Below are 17,974 nucleotides of genomic sequence, written 5' to 3'. Positions count from 1 at the left end.
TTGATAATATATATATATATCCAAATATATTTTCCAAAGGTCCCTGTTGATAATTCTACCCTTTGGTTTCCAGTATTTCATTTACTTCATTTCAGAGCGTCGTCCTTAACTCTGCACTCAAAACAGCTATTACTACATGAAAATCTTACTAATTTGTCACCAAAAACCCCACTTTCTGTGAAGACAGGACTACATCATTTTTCGAGAGATGTTTTCTTTGCAATTTTTGCCTCTTTGCTTGTTTTGGACCTAGTCTTGCAGACAACCTAGGGTATTATTTCAGTGGTAGGAGAACAGGAAAAGAGACATGAAGAGAAAAGAGCCACTGGCATTTCGAAATAACCTTCCTGTGTTTTCCACTCAGTGAGTACATAAGAGCGAGTGCTCGCGGAGGCAGAGAAAGGACATCTCCAGTGCCCCCGAGGAAACTTTGGCTGTGATAAATAACTTGAGGGTGGAACGCCCCCGCCATCCCGGTCCCCAAGCAGCCTCCAGGGTGATGCGAAGTCCCGCCGTCCCCTCTGCCCTCCTCCGGGGCGAGTTCCTGCCTGAGCTCGGCCGGCCGGCCCGGCCCGGCCCGGCCCTCCCAGCGCCGCCCGCCCACTCGTCCTCCCGCCGGTCCTCCCGCACCGGCCGGCGGGGTCAGGTGGTTGGGTGACGCCCCGAGAAAGCGCTCCCCACGGCGCGCGGGCGGCGCCGCCGCGCCCGACGCCTCCGGGGGAGGGGACTTCCAGGGAGCCGCCGGCGGAGGCCAGGAGGAGCGCGGCGCGCGGGCGGGCTGAGCCGAGCGGGGACGGGCGGCCGGAGGGCGGGAGACATGGACCGCGGCGAGCAAGGTGAGGGCGCGGGGTCCCGCGCGGGGCCGGGGCGCGGTCGGGCGCGGCGCGGGGCGGCGTGCGGCCTGGCGCCCGAGCAGGTGCAGAACCTTCCGTGCCCGCGCCGCAAGTTGCGTCTCCCGGATCCGAATCCGGATCCGGGGTCCTGGTGGGGCCCGAGCTGCAGGGAGCTGCTCCCGCGGCCGGAGAGGGCGGATGGGGCCGCGCGCGCGTGCGAGTGGGTGAGAGAGAGACGCAGCAGAAGAAAAAGAAAGAGAGAGAAGGTTCTGGGAGGCGGCGGAGGGCTGGCGCCAGGCTCGCGGAGCCGGGGCTGCGGATCGCGATGCGCTTTGGGAGGAAGCCGCGTGAAGGGGGTCCTGTTCAGCTGGCCCTTGTAACCCGTGGAAACTGAGGAACCGAGGGGTCATCTCACCCCTGAAGATGGGAACGTGAAATCCTCCCCACCCGCGTATTAAGACTTTTGCCCTCTTCTGGTTAACGTGGTAAGGAATATTGGTGGCGTTTGAACCCGTGGCGATGGTTTTGCATGCAAGCATTTAACATCCCCCGATTGTGGAGTAGTGCCTATGGGTTTATTTGGAGGGGAGGGGGCGGCTTTTCATAGTAAGGATCCTCTTTTACCTATCAAGGTGGCATCCGCCGACACAAAACCCTTAGTCTGATTACTCTGGCTTTGAATACACTTGTTTCTGAAAATAGTATCTCAAGTAGAATTGCCCCCAGTACACTCATTGTTTAAAAGCGATGTGGCAGTGGTAGGGCAAGGTTTTCAGATTCAGATTATTGCTACATCCTAGAGCTCTTTGCTGATAATAACCCAGTAACTGTCAGATTCATGGCACCCTTTTTAAAAGCTATGTAAACGCTAAAAAGGTAACAATACTGAGGTAAAAATACTAAGGTAAATTTAGAAAGTGGGGATGGGAATTATTCTTATTTTGAATCGTAACACAACAGGTTTTTTTTTCTTTTTGCTTATTATCCTACAATATTTACCTTCATACGTACGAGTTTTCATTTAAATGAAACCAGAGTCCATATGTACTATTTTGTATTTTACTTTTGATGAGTTATAAGATAGAATCTTTGGAGCCTTCCAACCCTTCCTTATCACCTTTCAAATTAATCTCAAGCCTAACATATGAACGCTTATATTATAAACATTTTATACAATATGTAATATGTAGTATGTGTATAATACGTCATGTATGTATCTTTACACTTGCACACACACTGTCTGGATTTTATACTTCTTTATGGGAGAGGCATATACTTCATTTTTGTTCACAGTTGGGTAACCTGGTGATTTGCACGTGGTAGACATTTAAATGTTTGAGTCAGAAACCTCCTCACAGGTCTTTATACATATTGTTAGGAGAAGGCCTAGGGGCCACCAAGTAGGCCAGCATTATTCTGTCTGGATTTTAATGGGGGCAGTGAGGGTGGGAAACGTGTGAACATGCATATTTGTATATGACTTACTTTGTCATATTTCATGTAGTGATGTTTTTAGCATACATAGCTGTGGTACCTGTCAAAGTAGATGAAATAGCTGTGTTTGAATCAGGTGAATGGAGTGACTGATTGTATTAGATTTTGTATTCTAGCTTAGCTGGTAAGAATCGCAAGTCATTCGTACTTCTGTGATATTCCAGTTTCCTGATGTCCTTTATGTGGTTCTTGTAGGACTGCTTTTTGTGTATGTCTGTCTAAGATAATATTTGATAAATTCTTTGGTTTAACAAGAGGAGTCTTTTTCTTTTTTTTAAAGCATTTTTGTTTTTGGGGGAGAAGGTAATTAGATTAACTTATTTTAATTTATTTTTTAAATGGAGGTACTGAGGATTGAACCCAGGACCTTGTGCATGCTAGGCATGTGCTCTACCACTGAGCTGTACCCTCCCCCGAGGAGTCTTTTTCTGTCTCTAGTTTTCAGATGTTTTCTTTGGTCAGGATATTTGTTGGTCATGTTAGTCCTTGCCTTTAGTTGTTATTCCAGAAGGTTGAGGGAAATTCATCCTCTTAAAAGTGGGGAGTTTGGAGACTGGGCTCTGAACGAAAGACGAGCCTCCTGCCTGGAGCAAGGTCAGCTGGCTGCTGGCGCAGCTTTGCTGTGTTACAACCACGTGGCCTTTCCTTGTCCTTTTGGTTCCTTCGGCCTGTCTCTTTTGCCTTTTCATCTTTCTGTTCCTACCGCACATAGTAGGTGTTCAGAAATGTGTGCTGACTGCCTCCGAGGAAAGGGCAAAGTGCCCAAGGGCAAGTGCCTTCCAGCTCCTGGAACCTCTGATGTCCCTCTAAGTTGGTAACTGCTTCCCACTTCCTCCTCTTCTTTTTCTCTGTGTTTTAAGGAAGCAGAACTCTGGTTGGGAGGAGAAGGTTGCTAAGAAGGCTGTGCTGGGCTTAGAGGGTAAGTTTACCTGTTAGGTCTTTGAACGAGTAGAGTGGATGGCTCAGTGTTCAGTGAGTCCATAGTGAGACTATGTGAGTCCGACGTGGAACCTGGGACTGTAAACCTGCAGGTTCACGAGCAAAGCATACTGGCTGAGATAAGGTTAATAAAAACTCTGTAATTGTCGCTTGAATTGTGATTTTTCCAAAGTATCTAAAACCAAATGAGAACATTTAGGATTTGTTTAACTTACTTTTAAAAAAATATTCATGGAGTTTGTTGTGTTTGTCCCTTAAACAAATTGAATTTAATTTAAATGCAAAATTAAATGCCCTGTGTCTTGTCTTAAATGCGTGTCTCTATTAAATTGTCTCCTTATACATTCCTAATTATGTGAAGTTGTCAAAATCTATCGTTTGCTACCAATTTTGTTTAACAGAGCTATAAAGATTTAAAATGAACAATTTTCCTGTGTTTTCAGCCATGCATTATGAATGCTTTTCAGTAGGGGGCTGAGATTCTACTGTTTTCCCATGCTCTCCTGTGCTCAGGCATTGTATACACTACTCTGCTCGTATTGAGAGCAGTCAACATCAGATGATTTAAAATATACCTTAAACTGCGAAGCGCCTCTCAGGAGTGTCTGCGGTTCAGCCCAGCACAGCACACTTCACGTGTGCTGTATTTTCCACTTTGAAAGTGCAGTGTGACCTGCTACCTAGAGAAAACATTGTGTCAAAAACCTCCTGTCTGCCTCTTATGGGGCTGACTAGATAATTATACCCGAGTACTCTCTTATGTGAGTTTAGCATCATTATATTGAAGTGACAGTCACCTAGCCACTAAGCATTTTACCTTTGTTTGAGTTAAACCACCACCACCACCACCAACAGCAACACTGAAGCTTTAATTTAAGGGGGTGAGGGAAGGCTGCTGGAGCCAGAAAAACTGGGGAGTGGGGAAAGCTGCAAGAAAAGAGTGTCACTATACTTTAGTCTAATTTCAGCATGGTAATTATGCTATTGACATAAACAAAAGGTGAGCTGTTGCTGATTTACAGGTAAAACAAATGTAGAGATGAATGGATGACAATTTTGAGGGTCGGCTTCCACCCGCCCCAGGTCCTTGGTTTCTCTGGTCAAGTCTAGCTTGCTGTATGGTGCTAATGTCTTTGTTAGTTCACGAGCACTTCCTTCATTTATTTTTATGCAGCAGTCCGCCTGGTCCCTGGGGGAAGAGCTGAGTGGTAGGAGTGGTTATGATCTTTCAGCCAGATATCAAAACAGAATAATCTATGTACACAATAAAAACAAATTACACTCATGGTTCCAAACCGAAAAGAACACCCAAATCCCCTGGACTTCTGTGCTAGTGGCCCTCTTGTTATAGGCTAACGTTACTTTATTTTCCTTGTGGGATTAATTATCTCTGTTTTCATTGTTGACTGTTGTAAATCTCTCTTCTGAGACTCTCCCGAATTTCATTTAAACCGGTTGGGTACCAGCTGTACAGAAACCATAATCTTAGCGGTGTATTTTTATTAGAAAAGTGTCCAAGGGATCAAGGGATTTAATGGTTAGTGGAAGTTAAAAAACGTTTGAATTAAAAATACTTCCTGGTAGCTGAGAATAGTTGTTCATTTTAGGAAACTCAGAGAAAATAGATGGAGAAAAAGAACACAATCACCTATAAATCCTACCCTATAATCCTACCCTAGAAAATCACTGTTAACACACTGGCTTATACCCATCCATGGATCCATCCTTTGAAACAAGTCACAGAATAATCTCTTATGGAATATTTCATTTTATATCTTGCCTCCCACCCCCACCCCCTATTTAAACTCAGTATATTTTAAAAATACCCTTCTCCAACATCATTTTGACTAGTGTGACCATGCACACCATACAGCATTCAAAATGACTAAAAGGTTGCAGAATGTCAACCAATCTCCTTCTCATTCTTGTCTCCTAGGCTATTTCCCTTGGATAGCAGTGTCACCACTGTTAACAGTTTCTTCTCCATCCATCCAGAGAGATTCTACTTATGTACTTATCTATGTACACTTAGATTTAAATACTATATATATGCATGTATATATGTGTGGATATATTGTTTAAACTGTAGCCCACAAATTGTTTAGTACCTAACTTCCTTCACTTAAGTAGAGTTTGTTTGAGAGATCATTCCACATAATGTTATATGTTATTTTTAATAGCTGTTTGTAGATGTCTATTTGTAGATTTACCATGTTATGTAGCATAAGAGCTGTTATTTAACTTGTTCCCTATGGATGGACATTTAGGTTTCCCCTGATATTTTGCTATTAAAACAAAGCTTCAGCAAATAAATTTGTATGCAGGTTATTTGATCAATCTGCCAGTATGTGTGTAGGAAGAATTCTTAGAAGAATGTGACTGTTCAGTTTTGATAGCGCTAAATTCTGCTCCATAGAAGTCGTGCCAGTTACACTCCACCAGCAATGTGGGAGCACCTGCTTCCCTCCATCAGGCGGCCAGGGTGTTGTCGCACTTACTCGTCTGCTTATCTTGCAGGGGAGAAAAGGGCTTCTCAGTGTATGTTTTATTATATATTTTTCTTTATATGAAGGTGATTGTCCTTCTTTTGATAGTTTAAGATCTAGATTGCATTTTCTGTGATGTGTCTGATCATATACTTTGCCAAATGTTCTATTGTTTCATCTGTCTTTTTTCTTCTTGATTTGTGGAATGTAGGCCTCTGTCCATGACATGAATTGCTAATGTATCTTTTCCCTAGTTTGTTGTTCCTTTTTTTGACTTTCTAGTGATTTTTTTCCAAGCAGAAATATTAATCGATGGCTGTTTTCATGTATAGCTTCTGGCTTTTCAGTCTGTCCTAGAAATGCTGTTCTCACTTGGAGTTTATGTTTTTATTTTTTACATTCAAATCTTTCATCCATGTGAAGTTTATTTTGATAAAAAATGTGAGTTATGAATCTTAAACTGCCCCCTGCCAACCCCTCAGTTGGTTACTCAGTTGTCCAACACTGTTCCTGATGGATGGCTCTTTCCTTTACTGATTTGAAATACTACTGTTGTCAGTACAAAATTTCTGGTTTCCTTTCTTTCCCATTTATCTATCTGTTCATCCATAGCAACCAAACTGTTTAAATTATTGTTGCTTCATAATATGTAAAATTATCTGGAAGGGCTAGTCTCCCCTGATCACTCTATTTTTGTTTTTATTGCTAGATTTTTTTTTTCTAGCTACTCTTGCTGGATTTTATTTTCAAATGAACATTAGAATCAACTTGTCTGAATGAAACTTTAACAGAAATTCAGTTGGTATACCTTTCTTCCCTCCCCTGTGCTCCACCTCCCTTCCCCCTTCCCTTTTCTCTTTCTTTTATTAAAGCTTGGTTTTTTTTTTTCCTTTATTGGATGTCCCAGTATATGTTCATCATGGTCATACTGTACATACTATATATACGGTTTTGTATTCTGTTTTGGATACTATTAGATGAAAAAATTTTTGACATATCATTTAGAAAAAAGTATCTCTAAACTATATTTTTTGATGACTGTATCCTTTCACCATTTGATGTTTATATAACTGCTTCTTTGCTGGGATCTGGATTGATTTCCATTTTAGCTATTGTAATTCTTAAATGATAAATTGTTTTAGGATAAATTTCCTGAGACAGGACAAAGGGTGTGAATATGTTTAGGCTTTTGATGCCTGTTGCTAAATAACAGGAAAACATAATTCTCTTTTCTTACAAACTATAGTAAAAAACACATAACATAAAATTGACCATCTTAGTCATATTTCAGTGTACAAGATAGTATTATTAATTCTACATACCTTATTGTATAACACATCTCTCCAGCTTTTTCATTTTAATGACTGAAACCCTAGACCCACTGAGCAACACACATTTTTCTGTCCCCACAGCCCCTGGCAGCCACCATTCTGTTTTCTGTATCTATGAGTTTGATTACTTTAGATACATTATTAAAGTGGAATAAATGCAGTATTTATCTTTTTGTGACTGGTGTATTTCACTTAGCACAGTATCTTCCAGGTTCATCCATGTTGGTGCATGTTGTAGGATTTCCTTCCTTTTTTAAGGCTGTATAGCATTCCATTGTTTATATATACCACCTTTTATTTATCATCCTTTGTTTTCTTTATTCATCCTTCAGTGGGCATTTAGGTTGCTTCCACCTCTTGTCTGCTGTGAGAATGGGTGTGCAAATACTCTTTTGAGTCCTGTTTTCCATCCTTTTGAGTAGGGGAGGAAAAATTTTTCCTCTAGCTTTCTTGGTTATTTGGCTGGTCTAATAATCGAATTAACATAGGACATATTAACAGGAGGAAAACAAATTTAGTTAGGTTCATACAGGAGTCCTACAGGAATATGAGACCCACAGGCTGTCAGGCAGCTGAGGCTTTTATGACATTCTGAGCTAAGGAGAGTGGGGAGGGGTCTGGGGCTTCAAAGGGGAGGAAGACAAGTCACAGGAAGATGGGAAGAGCAAATGTTTGGTAAACATGTTTGCCATGTCACGCAGGACATGGGACCCAGAGAGGACTTTGATCTCTAGGCCCAGTCGGGCTGCCCCCCAGCCCACCACACCCAGCCTGTATTCTTGGTAGCTGTATCTCGTGTTAGTTCCCTTCGTGGACCAGACCCTCTATCTAAATGCTTTTAGGCAGTGGAAGGAGAGGTAAAAGTTTTTCTTGAATCTGCTGGGTCTTGATTGAGCCTTCAGCTCAAAATAGCCCACAGGCCACAGTGGCTCATTTGGGAGAGACTTGTTCTGAACCCCTTCAGTACCCAGAAATAAAGTTGCTGGTTCATATACTAGTCCATTTTTTTTTTTTTTTTTTTTTTTTTTTTGTGAACTTCTCTCCTGTTTTCCAGAGTGGCTGAGTGGCTGTACCATTTTACATTCTATTTTAAAGGGAAGAGGGAAGGTTGTGGGGGCCAAAAAACTGAAGAGGTGGGTAGGCTGCCTGGGTTCTGATTTCTCCACATCCTCAGCTCCACTTTCTGTCTTCTGTCTTTTACAGGGCCCTTACTAACGGGTCCGAGATACTCTCTCACTGTGGTTAGGATTTGCGTTTTCCTGATGATTAATGCTGCCGAGCATCTTTTCGTGTGCTTGTTGGCCATTGGTATGTCTTCTTTGGAGAAATGTCTGTTCAGGTCTTTGCCCATTTTATGACTGCATTATTATTATTATTATTATTACTAATTTTTTTGGTCAAGTTGTAGGAGTTGTTTATGTGTTCTGGATACTAAGCCCTTATGAGATACATGGTTTGCAAATATTTTCTCCCTTTCTCTAAATTGCCTTTCACTCTTGGTCGTTTCCTTTTCTGCACAGATGTCATTGCCCTGAGCGGAGGAAAAGAATGATAAAACTTATCAGTTAAAAAAAAATGCCATCTCTTTTCCTGTAAAATTCCTCCATTTACTAGAGAGGCTGTAGATGATATTAGCCATTTGCGTTTATTTGTTACTTACTTCTTACAGTTGGGATCTCAGTGTATCTTTGCCTTCTCCTCCCCTCTCCCCACCCTCCTGTCCATATTAAATCTGTGTGTTTAGTGGCAAGGATTTATTTTTTCTATTTTTATTTTCATTGGTTATGTTGGATCGTTTTATGTTATTTTTACTAATAAAGATTAATTTTCTTGTGACAGTTTTTAGAGTAACTTACATGGCTCTGAGTAGCTTTCAGTACTTGCTTCTCTGTGTCTGTGTGTCTTCTCTTTAGATGCTTTTGTAATTAATGCTAAAAGTAGTGGTTTTAGGCAAGGGTATTAATTTACATGCTTTGGCTTATAGGCACGGTGAGTGCATCTCATGTTACAGCTATTCAAATGTAAAACTCAGTTTTAAAATTATATAAAACGGGACCTTGTAAAGTTTTGGATTGAGAATTTACTTAATAGGATTAAACTTCACCTATTGTATTCTGAGATCTGTTGGCGGCATTGTGATGTGGAAAAGGACCTTCCAGTGCAGTCAGTAGGGCCGTAGGACTGAAGATTATAGTTTATACAACCCACTAGGGTGTGTACTTGGCTAGAAGTAAAGTGTCACTAGGAGACCGCCCTGACATTTGTGTTCCCAGCTCTTAGCGGATGTGTATGTTGTGTGTTCTCCATAAATATTTATCCTGTTGTGCATACATTAATTAGAAAGATTTCCTTAGATGGAGCACAAGGGATTTTTAGGGCAATGAAATTATTCTGTATACTTATAGCGGTGGCTGCATGTCATTATGCATTTGTCAAAACCCATAGAATGTACAGCATCAAGAATGAACCCTAATGTACACTGTGGACTTTGGTTGATAATAATGTGTCCATGTTGGTTCATCGATTGTACCAAATATGCCACACTGCTGAGGGGTGTTGAGGGTAGGGGTGTATGTATGTGTGGGTGGGGAGGGCTATGGGCAAAACTCTATTTTCTGCTCAGTTCTGCTGTGAACCTGAAACTGCTCTAAAAAATAAAGTCTATTAATAAAAAAAAAGATAGGAAAGTGAAAGTACAATAAACTTTGACTTTGACACACTTAAAAAAATTAGAAAGATTTCTAGCATCCATAGAGTCAGAAGGGATTAGATACAAAAAGTTAAGAATTAAGAAAAGATAGTGATTTGGCAAGGAGACAAGAATATATATTCCAAATGTGCTTAGAGTTTTATCTATAATCACTGAAAATCTGGTCTGTAAATAGAAGCCAAATTGGTACTTCACTTCCAAAGTAGGTGTAAGTGTGTGTGTATACACTTAACAGATAGAAGAATACACAGTGTTGGTTATGTTTTTATTCTCCAAAAGGGTGGTGGATGTGGTGCTCAATAAATAACTTTCATAAATACGTTTTCTATGCTGTGTTATCAAAGTTAGTTTTTTGTTTTTTGGTTCTAGTGTATCCTGAACTTAGGAGGGATGTCAATATGTTTTAGAAGTTTTCATTGAATGCAATTGAGAAGGGCAAGGGGGATGTTGACAGTGGTGGAAAGGATTTGCTACTAGTTAACCAGAACGAAAATTACGTAAAGAGGGAAAATCGCAAGCATTTTGGCCGCTGGAGCATTTAGCAAAGTGGTGACCAACTGTCCGTTTTGGTGTATACTGAGTGTACCACTTTTGGTATGTGACTTTATTAGCAGTCAGAATGGTGATGATGGTGTTGATGGTAATGATGATTCCATCTGGCTTTTGCAGAACTCTTACTAATTTGTCTTCATATTGTTTCATTTTAGTCTTTCAATGCTGCGGGGTGGTAGGACTGCTATCATTTTCATTTTAAACTTCAGGAAACAGAAGCTGAGTGATCAAGATCTCCCCATACTCTGCTAGATGCGGAGAGCATGGCAAAAACTGCTTCCCACACCTGTTGTCTCTAAGAAAGTAACCTGGCGTCCAAGAACAAATTCAACTATGTTTGCAAAACAGTTTAAAGGGCTGGGGACACTTCATACATGTTAGAAATGTTTTCCTTCCAACTAGTTAAAACAAAATTAGAATCGAAACTGCCTCAAGCCCTGCATTATAATGACTTAAGTTTTCCAGCTGGGGTTTCACTGGGTCACTTCAAAATGCAACTGTTACCACTAATATCAGCAGCAACCACCTTTGCTGGGTGCTTTCTGTAGACTGGGTTCTATTTTCAATGCTTTTCATGTTTCATTTTGAAAACTTTTATGACAAACCTGTGAGCCACACTCACAATGTTTTACGCTTTACAACTGAAGAAGCAAGGTATGAAGGAATAGGGTAGTAACTTCTCCAGGGGCACACAGCTTGACACAGACAGAGCTGGGTTTTAAGCCTGAGATATTTGGCTGCAGAGTTCTTGCCCTTGTGCAACATATTATACTATGTAAAAGTTTTATATCATCTCCCTTTTCCTTTCAAAGCTGTTGTTCAGAAGGGCGCCATGCTGTGGTAGCTACCACGTGAGAGTGCTAGGCAGGGCGTGTGTGTACACAAGAATTTGGCCATGTGTCTGTCCTTGTGCACCAGAGCTAATTGTAAATGTTCAGGGCAAAGAATGCGGGACCTGACATTATGTCTGGGTTCAAAATTTGGCTTCCTTATTTTCTAGTTGTAAGACGCTGGATAAATCACTCAACCTCTTGGAGGCTGTTACACCTCAGCCTACTTAATCTGAGAAAATTAAGTAAAAATCTGACTAGCACTGGGGCTCAATAGGTGCTGATTCTTAAACTGAATGTTTGCATTTCTGTAAAATGCTAAATCAGTGGCTCCCAATTCAAATGAAACATTTCCTTTATTTAGAGACAAGTATAATATGATGCCTGCCCTCGGGCTCTCAGGCCAGGCTGGAGAAGCGCGTGTCCAGCTTGGCCACTGCAGTGGCTGTCAGGGCTGCACACCTGGCAGAGGAGGAAGCCAGCAGCGTCGGCTGGTCATCCAGGGAGGATTCTCATAGCAGGTGGCCTTTGAACTTGGACTTGAAGGCTACGTAGGGGTCTTGGTAAGAGGTGAGAGAGGGAAGGATGAGGAAGGGAATTTGGGAAGGAGTTTCAGCCTGTGCAAAGGTGCAGAGGCATGAAAGTTCACAAAGTTGCTTGAGCCGTAGAAGTCCCCTGTGGCTGGAGTTCAAGGTGGTCACTAGGGGTGTAGGAGCAGCCTCGTGTGCTAGGGTCAGGAATCAGGACTGTGTTCTACAGGTGATAGGCAGGTGGTAGGCGGCTGAGAGTTTAGTTTCAGAATAACATTCTGGCAACTGAGTAGAAAGTACTAGCAAACCACATAGCAGGTATCGCAGTGTTCCACACCAGGGGCAGGGGTGCTGGATTCCCGAGAGAGGTCTGGGTGCAATCGGTCAGATGTTGGGGGAGAGGATCTGGGGATAAAGAAGAGCACACAGGGGCTTTTGTGTCATTTCTAATAGAAAAGAGCAGGGAGGAGAGAATTTCATCTGGGGTATGTCATATTTGAGGTCTGTTCCGTTTGTCCAAAGCTGCATCAAAACCACCCAGAAAGCTAATGGTTTAAAGCAACAGCATCTCTTGTGGTCACAGATCTGTAATTTGGGGGGAGCTTGGTGGGGGGTGCAGCTTGTCTCTGCTCTACTCAGCTCTGCTGGGGGGCTTGAAGCACGAGGCTCAGCTCCCCCAAAGGCTCACTCACTCTCATGAGGGGCAGCCGTGCTGGGAAGACGCCGGCAGCTGGGGCTCCTCGGGCACCTGCCTCGGGCGCCTGACTCGATCGGCATGCTCTCCGGTGAAAACAGCATGGCCTGTTTGAGGATGGTTATTTGCTTGCCTGCGTTGAGTACTGTGTTTTGCTGGAGACCTTGCCGTTGATCCAACAGCGTACAGCCCCAGGATGCCCGGGCTTCTTACCTGTTACCCCAGGGCTCCTAACCAGTGGGTCCTAAGGGAGAGGCAGTCAGAAGCTGTGTGGCTTTTTATGACCTAGCCTCGAAGTCACGTGGCATCACTTCCCCCTCATGTGTTAGAAGTGTGTCATGAAGGCGAGCCCACGTGCAAGGAGAGGAGAATTGGACTCTACTTTTTGTGGGAAGAGTGTCAGTGAATGTACACACGTTTTAAAGCCACCACCTGGTCCTTGTGGGACATACTTGTGGACGGGCCCGGGGTGACTGTGGATCTGTGAGAAGGAGCGGGGCAGGACAGCAAGGTTTGGGAAACGTGATAATTTGAAGCTACTAAGGATTAGCTTATTACTTACATATTAGCACATGTGATATTTGAAGCTATTAAATTGCTGAGATGGCCCAGAAGAAAGAGGACAGAGCATGGAGTAGAGACATTTCAGGGCTGGGAGGGGAAGGGGCAAGTTAAGAAAAAGGGCATTTGACTTTCAAAGGCTCTGAAGAGGCCGAGTGCATTGAGGGGAAGAAGTGGATCCTGGCTTTGGTGATGAGGACCGGTCATGGACAGTGCTGAGAGACTGGAGCTCTGCGGGTTGGGATGAGGTGGAGGAGGAGGGGGAGGGCAGGCGCCATGGATGCGGGGCCTGTGAGGGTGGTCAAACGTGGGATGAAAACCCAAAATGAGAGACCGCTCTTTTGAGAAGCCAGGGCGGGTTTTAAAGGGAAGTTCAGATTAAGTTGATGATTTGCTTGCCTGTCTCGAGTACTGTTTTTTGTTTCTGAGCGCAGAGAGGCTGCTGGTTTGACCTTTGTGCATGTTTGTAAAATGAGAGAAGAAAGCGAGGCAAGGGAGAGTCACTGGTTTTGCCATTCCCGTATATGTCAGTGGTTTTAGTTAAGATGCTTTTAATGCGAAATGTATTTTAATAGTGCTAGCCTAGAGTCTGACCTTCAAGGAGCTCAAGTCTGTCAGCAATAATTCACTTTAATGGGGAAGAGCCTTGCGGAGAATAAGTACTTATTAAATATCTGCGAAATGAAAGCATGAGGCAGTCTCTGGGTGGTGTGAGGGCCAGGGAAGCAATTTAGCCTCGAGGTGACATTAGAGCCAAATCACAGTAAAGCTGTGATGTCCTTTTTAACCAGCGGTTTCTCAGGGTGAACCTGCTGGTGTGAGCGCTCGCTTTCGCGGTGGAGCACCCTGGCTGTGGGGTTGATTCAAGCAGCGTCTGGATTTGTCAAATATTCCCTTGAGAAAGGATTTTCCCTCCAGAGTGGCAGCCCCTTCCCCCCATTTCCCCCACGAGTGAGGTCTGTTGACCTTACAGTCGACTTTCTGGGTGATTTTTTAATGGGTGGCTACTGCTCATCACATCAGGGATTCAGTGAAGATTCTGACTAATAGTAAAGATAACATGACAGATTTCTCTTGGTTTAGAGGTTTTTATTTTTTCCCCAGCATTACAATTCCTTCCCAAACTGACCTCCTCTTTTTAGCCCCTGGAAGGGCTTCCATTCCTGGGAGTCTTGCTGTCCTGCGGGTGGCCTCTGGCTGGGGCTGTGGTCACTGCCGATAAAGGGCTGATGACGTTTTCCTGGTCTGATTATTCTATTCACAATGGCAACTGTAGCTGTTAAACTTGAAAAGCAGGGAACTCGGATGGAACGAGCAACTTTCCAAAGTGCCCTAGGTCCTCAGGGTTCATCGCAGCATTATTTACAGTTGCCAAGGTAGGGGAGCAACTGCGGTGTCCATCAACAGATGAATGGATAAAGAGAAAGTGGTATAGATATACAATGGAACACTACTCAGCCATAAAAAAGGATGAAGTCTTGCCTTCTGCAGCAACATGGATGGACTTGGAAGGCATTATGCTAAGTGAAATAAATCAGACAGAGAGAGACAAATACTGTATGATTTCACTTATATATGGAATCTAAAAATTACAACAAACTAGGGAATAAAACAACAAAAACAGACTCACAGATACAGAGGACAGACTAGTGATTACCAGTGGGGAGAGGGAAGTGGGGAGGGGCAGTATAGGAGCAGTATGAAAAAGGTTATTATCTGAAAGGATTATATGAAACCATGTGTGAAACTTTTTGAAAATTGTAAAGCACTGTAGAATTTCAAGAATCTTTCAATATATTAAAAAAAAACCCCAAAAGCAACAAGAGCACTTTGAAAATTCCCTAAAATCCAAAGTGAAGCAGAAACGTTGAGTCCCACATCAGTCTGTCTGCTCCCCTCAGTTTGCGTGCAGGCATGCTCATTTCTCTCCTTTTTCTGTTGCCCATCTTTGCTTTTCTTTTTCTCTTCTCTCTCTCTCTTTTTTTTCTTTAACTCCACCTAATTTCCATTTTCTTCTTTCTCTTTTTAATCTTTCCCCATTTGGGGCCATAAAATGAAACTCAGTGGTTTTGTTGCCCTTGTTCTTTTTGCTTTGCTTTTACTTAAGGGATTTTATGAATTTATTCAATATATTTTATGTTTCATATTAGTATTATTTTTTTCTGTAGAAATAAAAAAAAAACCCTGAAAACATATTTCCTTCTTTGTTTATCTATTATTCATTTCATTGCTGTTGCAAAGCAAATTTAAGTGTCTCCCTCTCTTTTTTGGTGTGTGTATAATGATTCAAAGCTTAGAAAAAAATATTTCAAGTTATTGGTTTTTTTAAATTTTATTTTTAATTAGAGTGGAGTTGATTTACAATGTTAGTTTCAGGTGTACAGCAAAGCAATTCAGTTTTATATATATATACATATGTATACTCATATATTTTCAGATTCTTTTCCATTACAGCTTATTACAAGAAATTGAGTATAGTTCCCTGGGCTATACAGTAAGTCCTTGTTGTTTATTTTATATATAGTAGTGTGTATCTGTTATATTTCAAATTATTAAATTGGGAATTTTCAAAAGTCATACTTTAGTAGTTGAGCAATTTGGGTTTCTCTGTATGAATTCTAGGCAAAGTTAGAAACACTTGGAGGCCATATAATTTTTAAAACTTACTAGAAGATGAGGAGGAAACTTTGGTTTTTCTTTCTCAATTAAAGGAATAAAGGGAAATGATTAATTAGTTGCAGTTCTAATCTGGTGCCATCCCAGGATGTGGACCTTTGTCGCATAGTCACTTCCACCTTGGACTCGGGACACAGCCACCAGCAGGTGCTCAGCTTCGTGAGCCGAGGGATGTCTCTTGTGTCTGGGCTCTGGGTGCTGTCACCAACACTTGCCCACGGAGAGCAGCAGGTACCCCGCGCTCTCTGACTCTCCTGCTTCTCTTGAGGATGCCTGTCCACCCAGTCACCCTTTTGCTGTTGACAATGACATGCAATTTATGTGTGTTCATTTTCCCATTAATATCGGTACCCCACATCCATGGCTTCTGCACCGAACAAAAGAGAACTGTTACTGTGTCCTCACAGTGCGTCCTGCCGTGCCGCAGAGAACGTGGCTGACTGCACGTCTTTTCTGTTAGAGTTTGGAAACAGTGGGTGGAAGACTGCCGAGGGCAAGATGAGTATGGTTTGGGGCTTTCAGCTTTGGAAGAATTTGGAATTCTTAGTTCTTTTCAACCAGTACTGTGGGCAAAAAAGAAAGAAAGAAATTTTATTTGGTGATGATGCTAAAACATTTATTGGGTGCATCTTTGGTCCTGGCTTCAGCCAAGCAGCCGTGGGCAGCGAATACCTTATTTGATTCTCTCAAGAGCTCCGTGCAGTTGGACTCTTTCTTTCCCACTTACTGATGAGGGAGTGTGATGGGTAGGGGCCTTAAAGAGCTCCCCAGAATCTTGTAGTTAATCTGCAATATTTTACCTCCTCTCAATCAGGTAGAGGGATCTTATTTTAAATGAATTTGTTACAGACATAAATTTGTCTAAATGAAGCTGATTTATTTAATGTTACCGAGTCTCAAGTGGAATTTTGCCTATGAATCGTTGCGTGAACCACGGATGAGTGAAATGTTTTGATGGCAGGATCCTTGGGTTTGCAAATCCAGTCTTAATTGAGATGGCTGTTCTGGGGAGAAGGCAATGGTGGGAGGTGGGAGAGCTGGAAAGGAAGTGGTCTCCTTTCCGCCGAGCCCAGTTGCTTGGGAGAGCTTTAGGTCCCTTTTAGGAATTCGTTTTTCCTACTAAGACAGCACCCCTTTGCTTATCCCAGTGGAAGCCTGTAGGCAGTCCCCTGTGCAGCCCCATACTTTTCTTTTTTCTCTTTTTGGAAGCAACTATGGTTAACTTCCTTCAGTTACTGGGCATTGTGTTGTTAAAGCAGCTGGATTTAATGAATTTATTTTATTATTTAAAAAAAGTTTTTTGGGGGAGAGGGTTTACTTATTTATTTAGAGGAGGTACTGGGGATTGACCCCAGGACCTTTGTGCATGCTAAGCATGTGCTCTACCACTTTAGCTGTATCCTCCCCTGCCCCAACTTAATGTATATAGTATTTTTCTATGCTTTGCAGTAATTCTTTATCCTTTTTTTTTGCATAAGTTAAACATATCCTTAGTGGAGAAACATGTAGAAAAGCAAAGCAATAAAACGTTTCTTTTTGTCAAAGATATTACATGATTATAGACTGTAATAAAACATTTCCTAAAAAAAACCTGGTGACCTTCTGTAACCTTAGCAAGCACTCTTCTCCCACGTTGATTTGTTAGTGTGTAAGCATCATTCTGTCTTTGAATGTACATGTTCATTAAGGGACAGATATCCTAGTGGAAACATAACCACATTGTAACTAAAGTACCAGCCTAGGTGCAGGCCTTATGCTCTTTACTCACTGATGTTTTCCACCCGCCCTCCTCCCTCTACCCTGCACACACCCTGTCAAGTGGGGATTCAGGTTCTTACTCACAAGAGTTTCCCTGAAACGCCGGCAGCTTTGGCAGGCCTGCAAGGAGCTCAGGTTTCCTCTGTTCAAAGAGAGCCCAAGGCCTGCTTGTCCCTGACTTCTTTTCACTCAAGAGATTCGCTTGAAAGCTGGATTTGCAAGTCATAGTTTCGGATGTTAAATGCAGTGGGCATTTTGGTGGAGTATGGGTGTTTTCACGGCAGCATTTTGTACCTCATCTGGGAGCTGTCTTGGGTCCCCCGTCCCCAGCCCAGGTGGCGGTGGGTGTGTCCATGTGGTTCTGTCGGTGACTGTGGCGGGCTGGCCTGGCTCCTCCAGCCTCCCTTGGGGGTGTGGCCGGCCCCTCCTCTCAGGATCAGCTCTCTACCTCTGGGTGGGGATGTTGGTGGGGGAGGAAAAAGATTTTTGGAATTGATCTGCTCCCGAGGTGGGGGGCGGGGGCGGGGAGGTGGAGGCGGGGCTTGCTTTCTTCCTCCCCCGGCTGGGAGGAAATGTGGTG

At 42.8% G+C, this 17,974-nt stretch overlaps 1 protein-coding gene across 5 annotated transcripts in view; it reads left to right on the top strand.

The window, feature by feature from the left end:
- Window positions 1-666: 666 nt before the first annotated feature.
- TPD52 (tumor protein D52) overlaps window positions 667-17,974 on the top strand; it is a 159,095-nt gene continuing 141,787 nt past the window's right edge. For 2 of the 5 annotated variants that reach the window (XM_064480898.1, XM_064480896.1), the window contains exon 1: window positions 687-836. In XM_064480898.1, the coding sequence (XP_064336968.1) occupies window positions 818-836 (19 nt within the window). In that variant the 5' untranslated portion in view covers window positions 687-817. Of the gene's footprint in view, window positions 837-1,144; window positions 1,319-17,974 lie in introns of those variants that run through there. The other 3 variants (XM_031441431.2, XM_031441432.2, XM_010979396.3) reach the window with 3 other exon arrangements.

Source organism: Camelus dromedarius, chromosome 30 (genome assembly GCF_036321535.1).
Source record: "Camelus dromedarius isolate mCamDro1 chromosome 30, mCamDro1.pat, whole genome shotgun sequence".
Lineage (NCBI taxonomy): Eukaryota > Metazoa > Chordata > Mammalia > Artiodactyla > Camelidae > Camelus > Camelus dromedarius.
The sequence above is the reverse complement of the archived record's forward strand: the minus strand, read 5'-3'. Positions and strand labels throughout refer to the sequence as shown.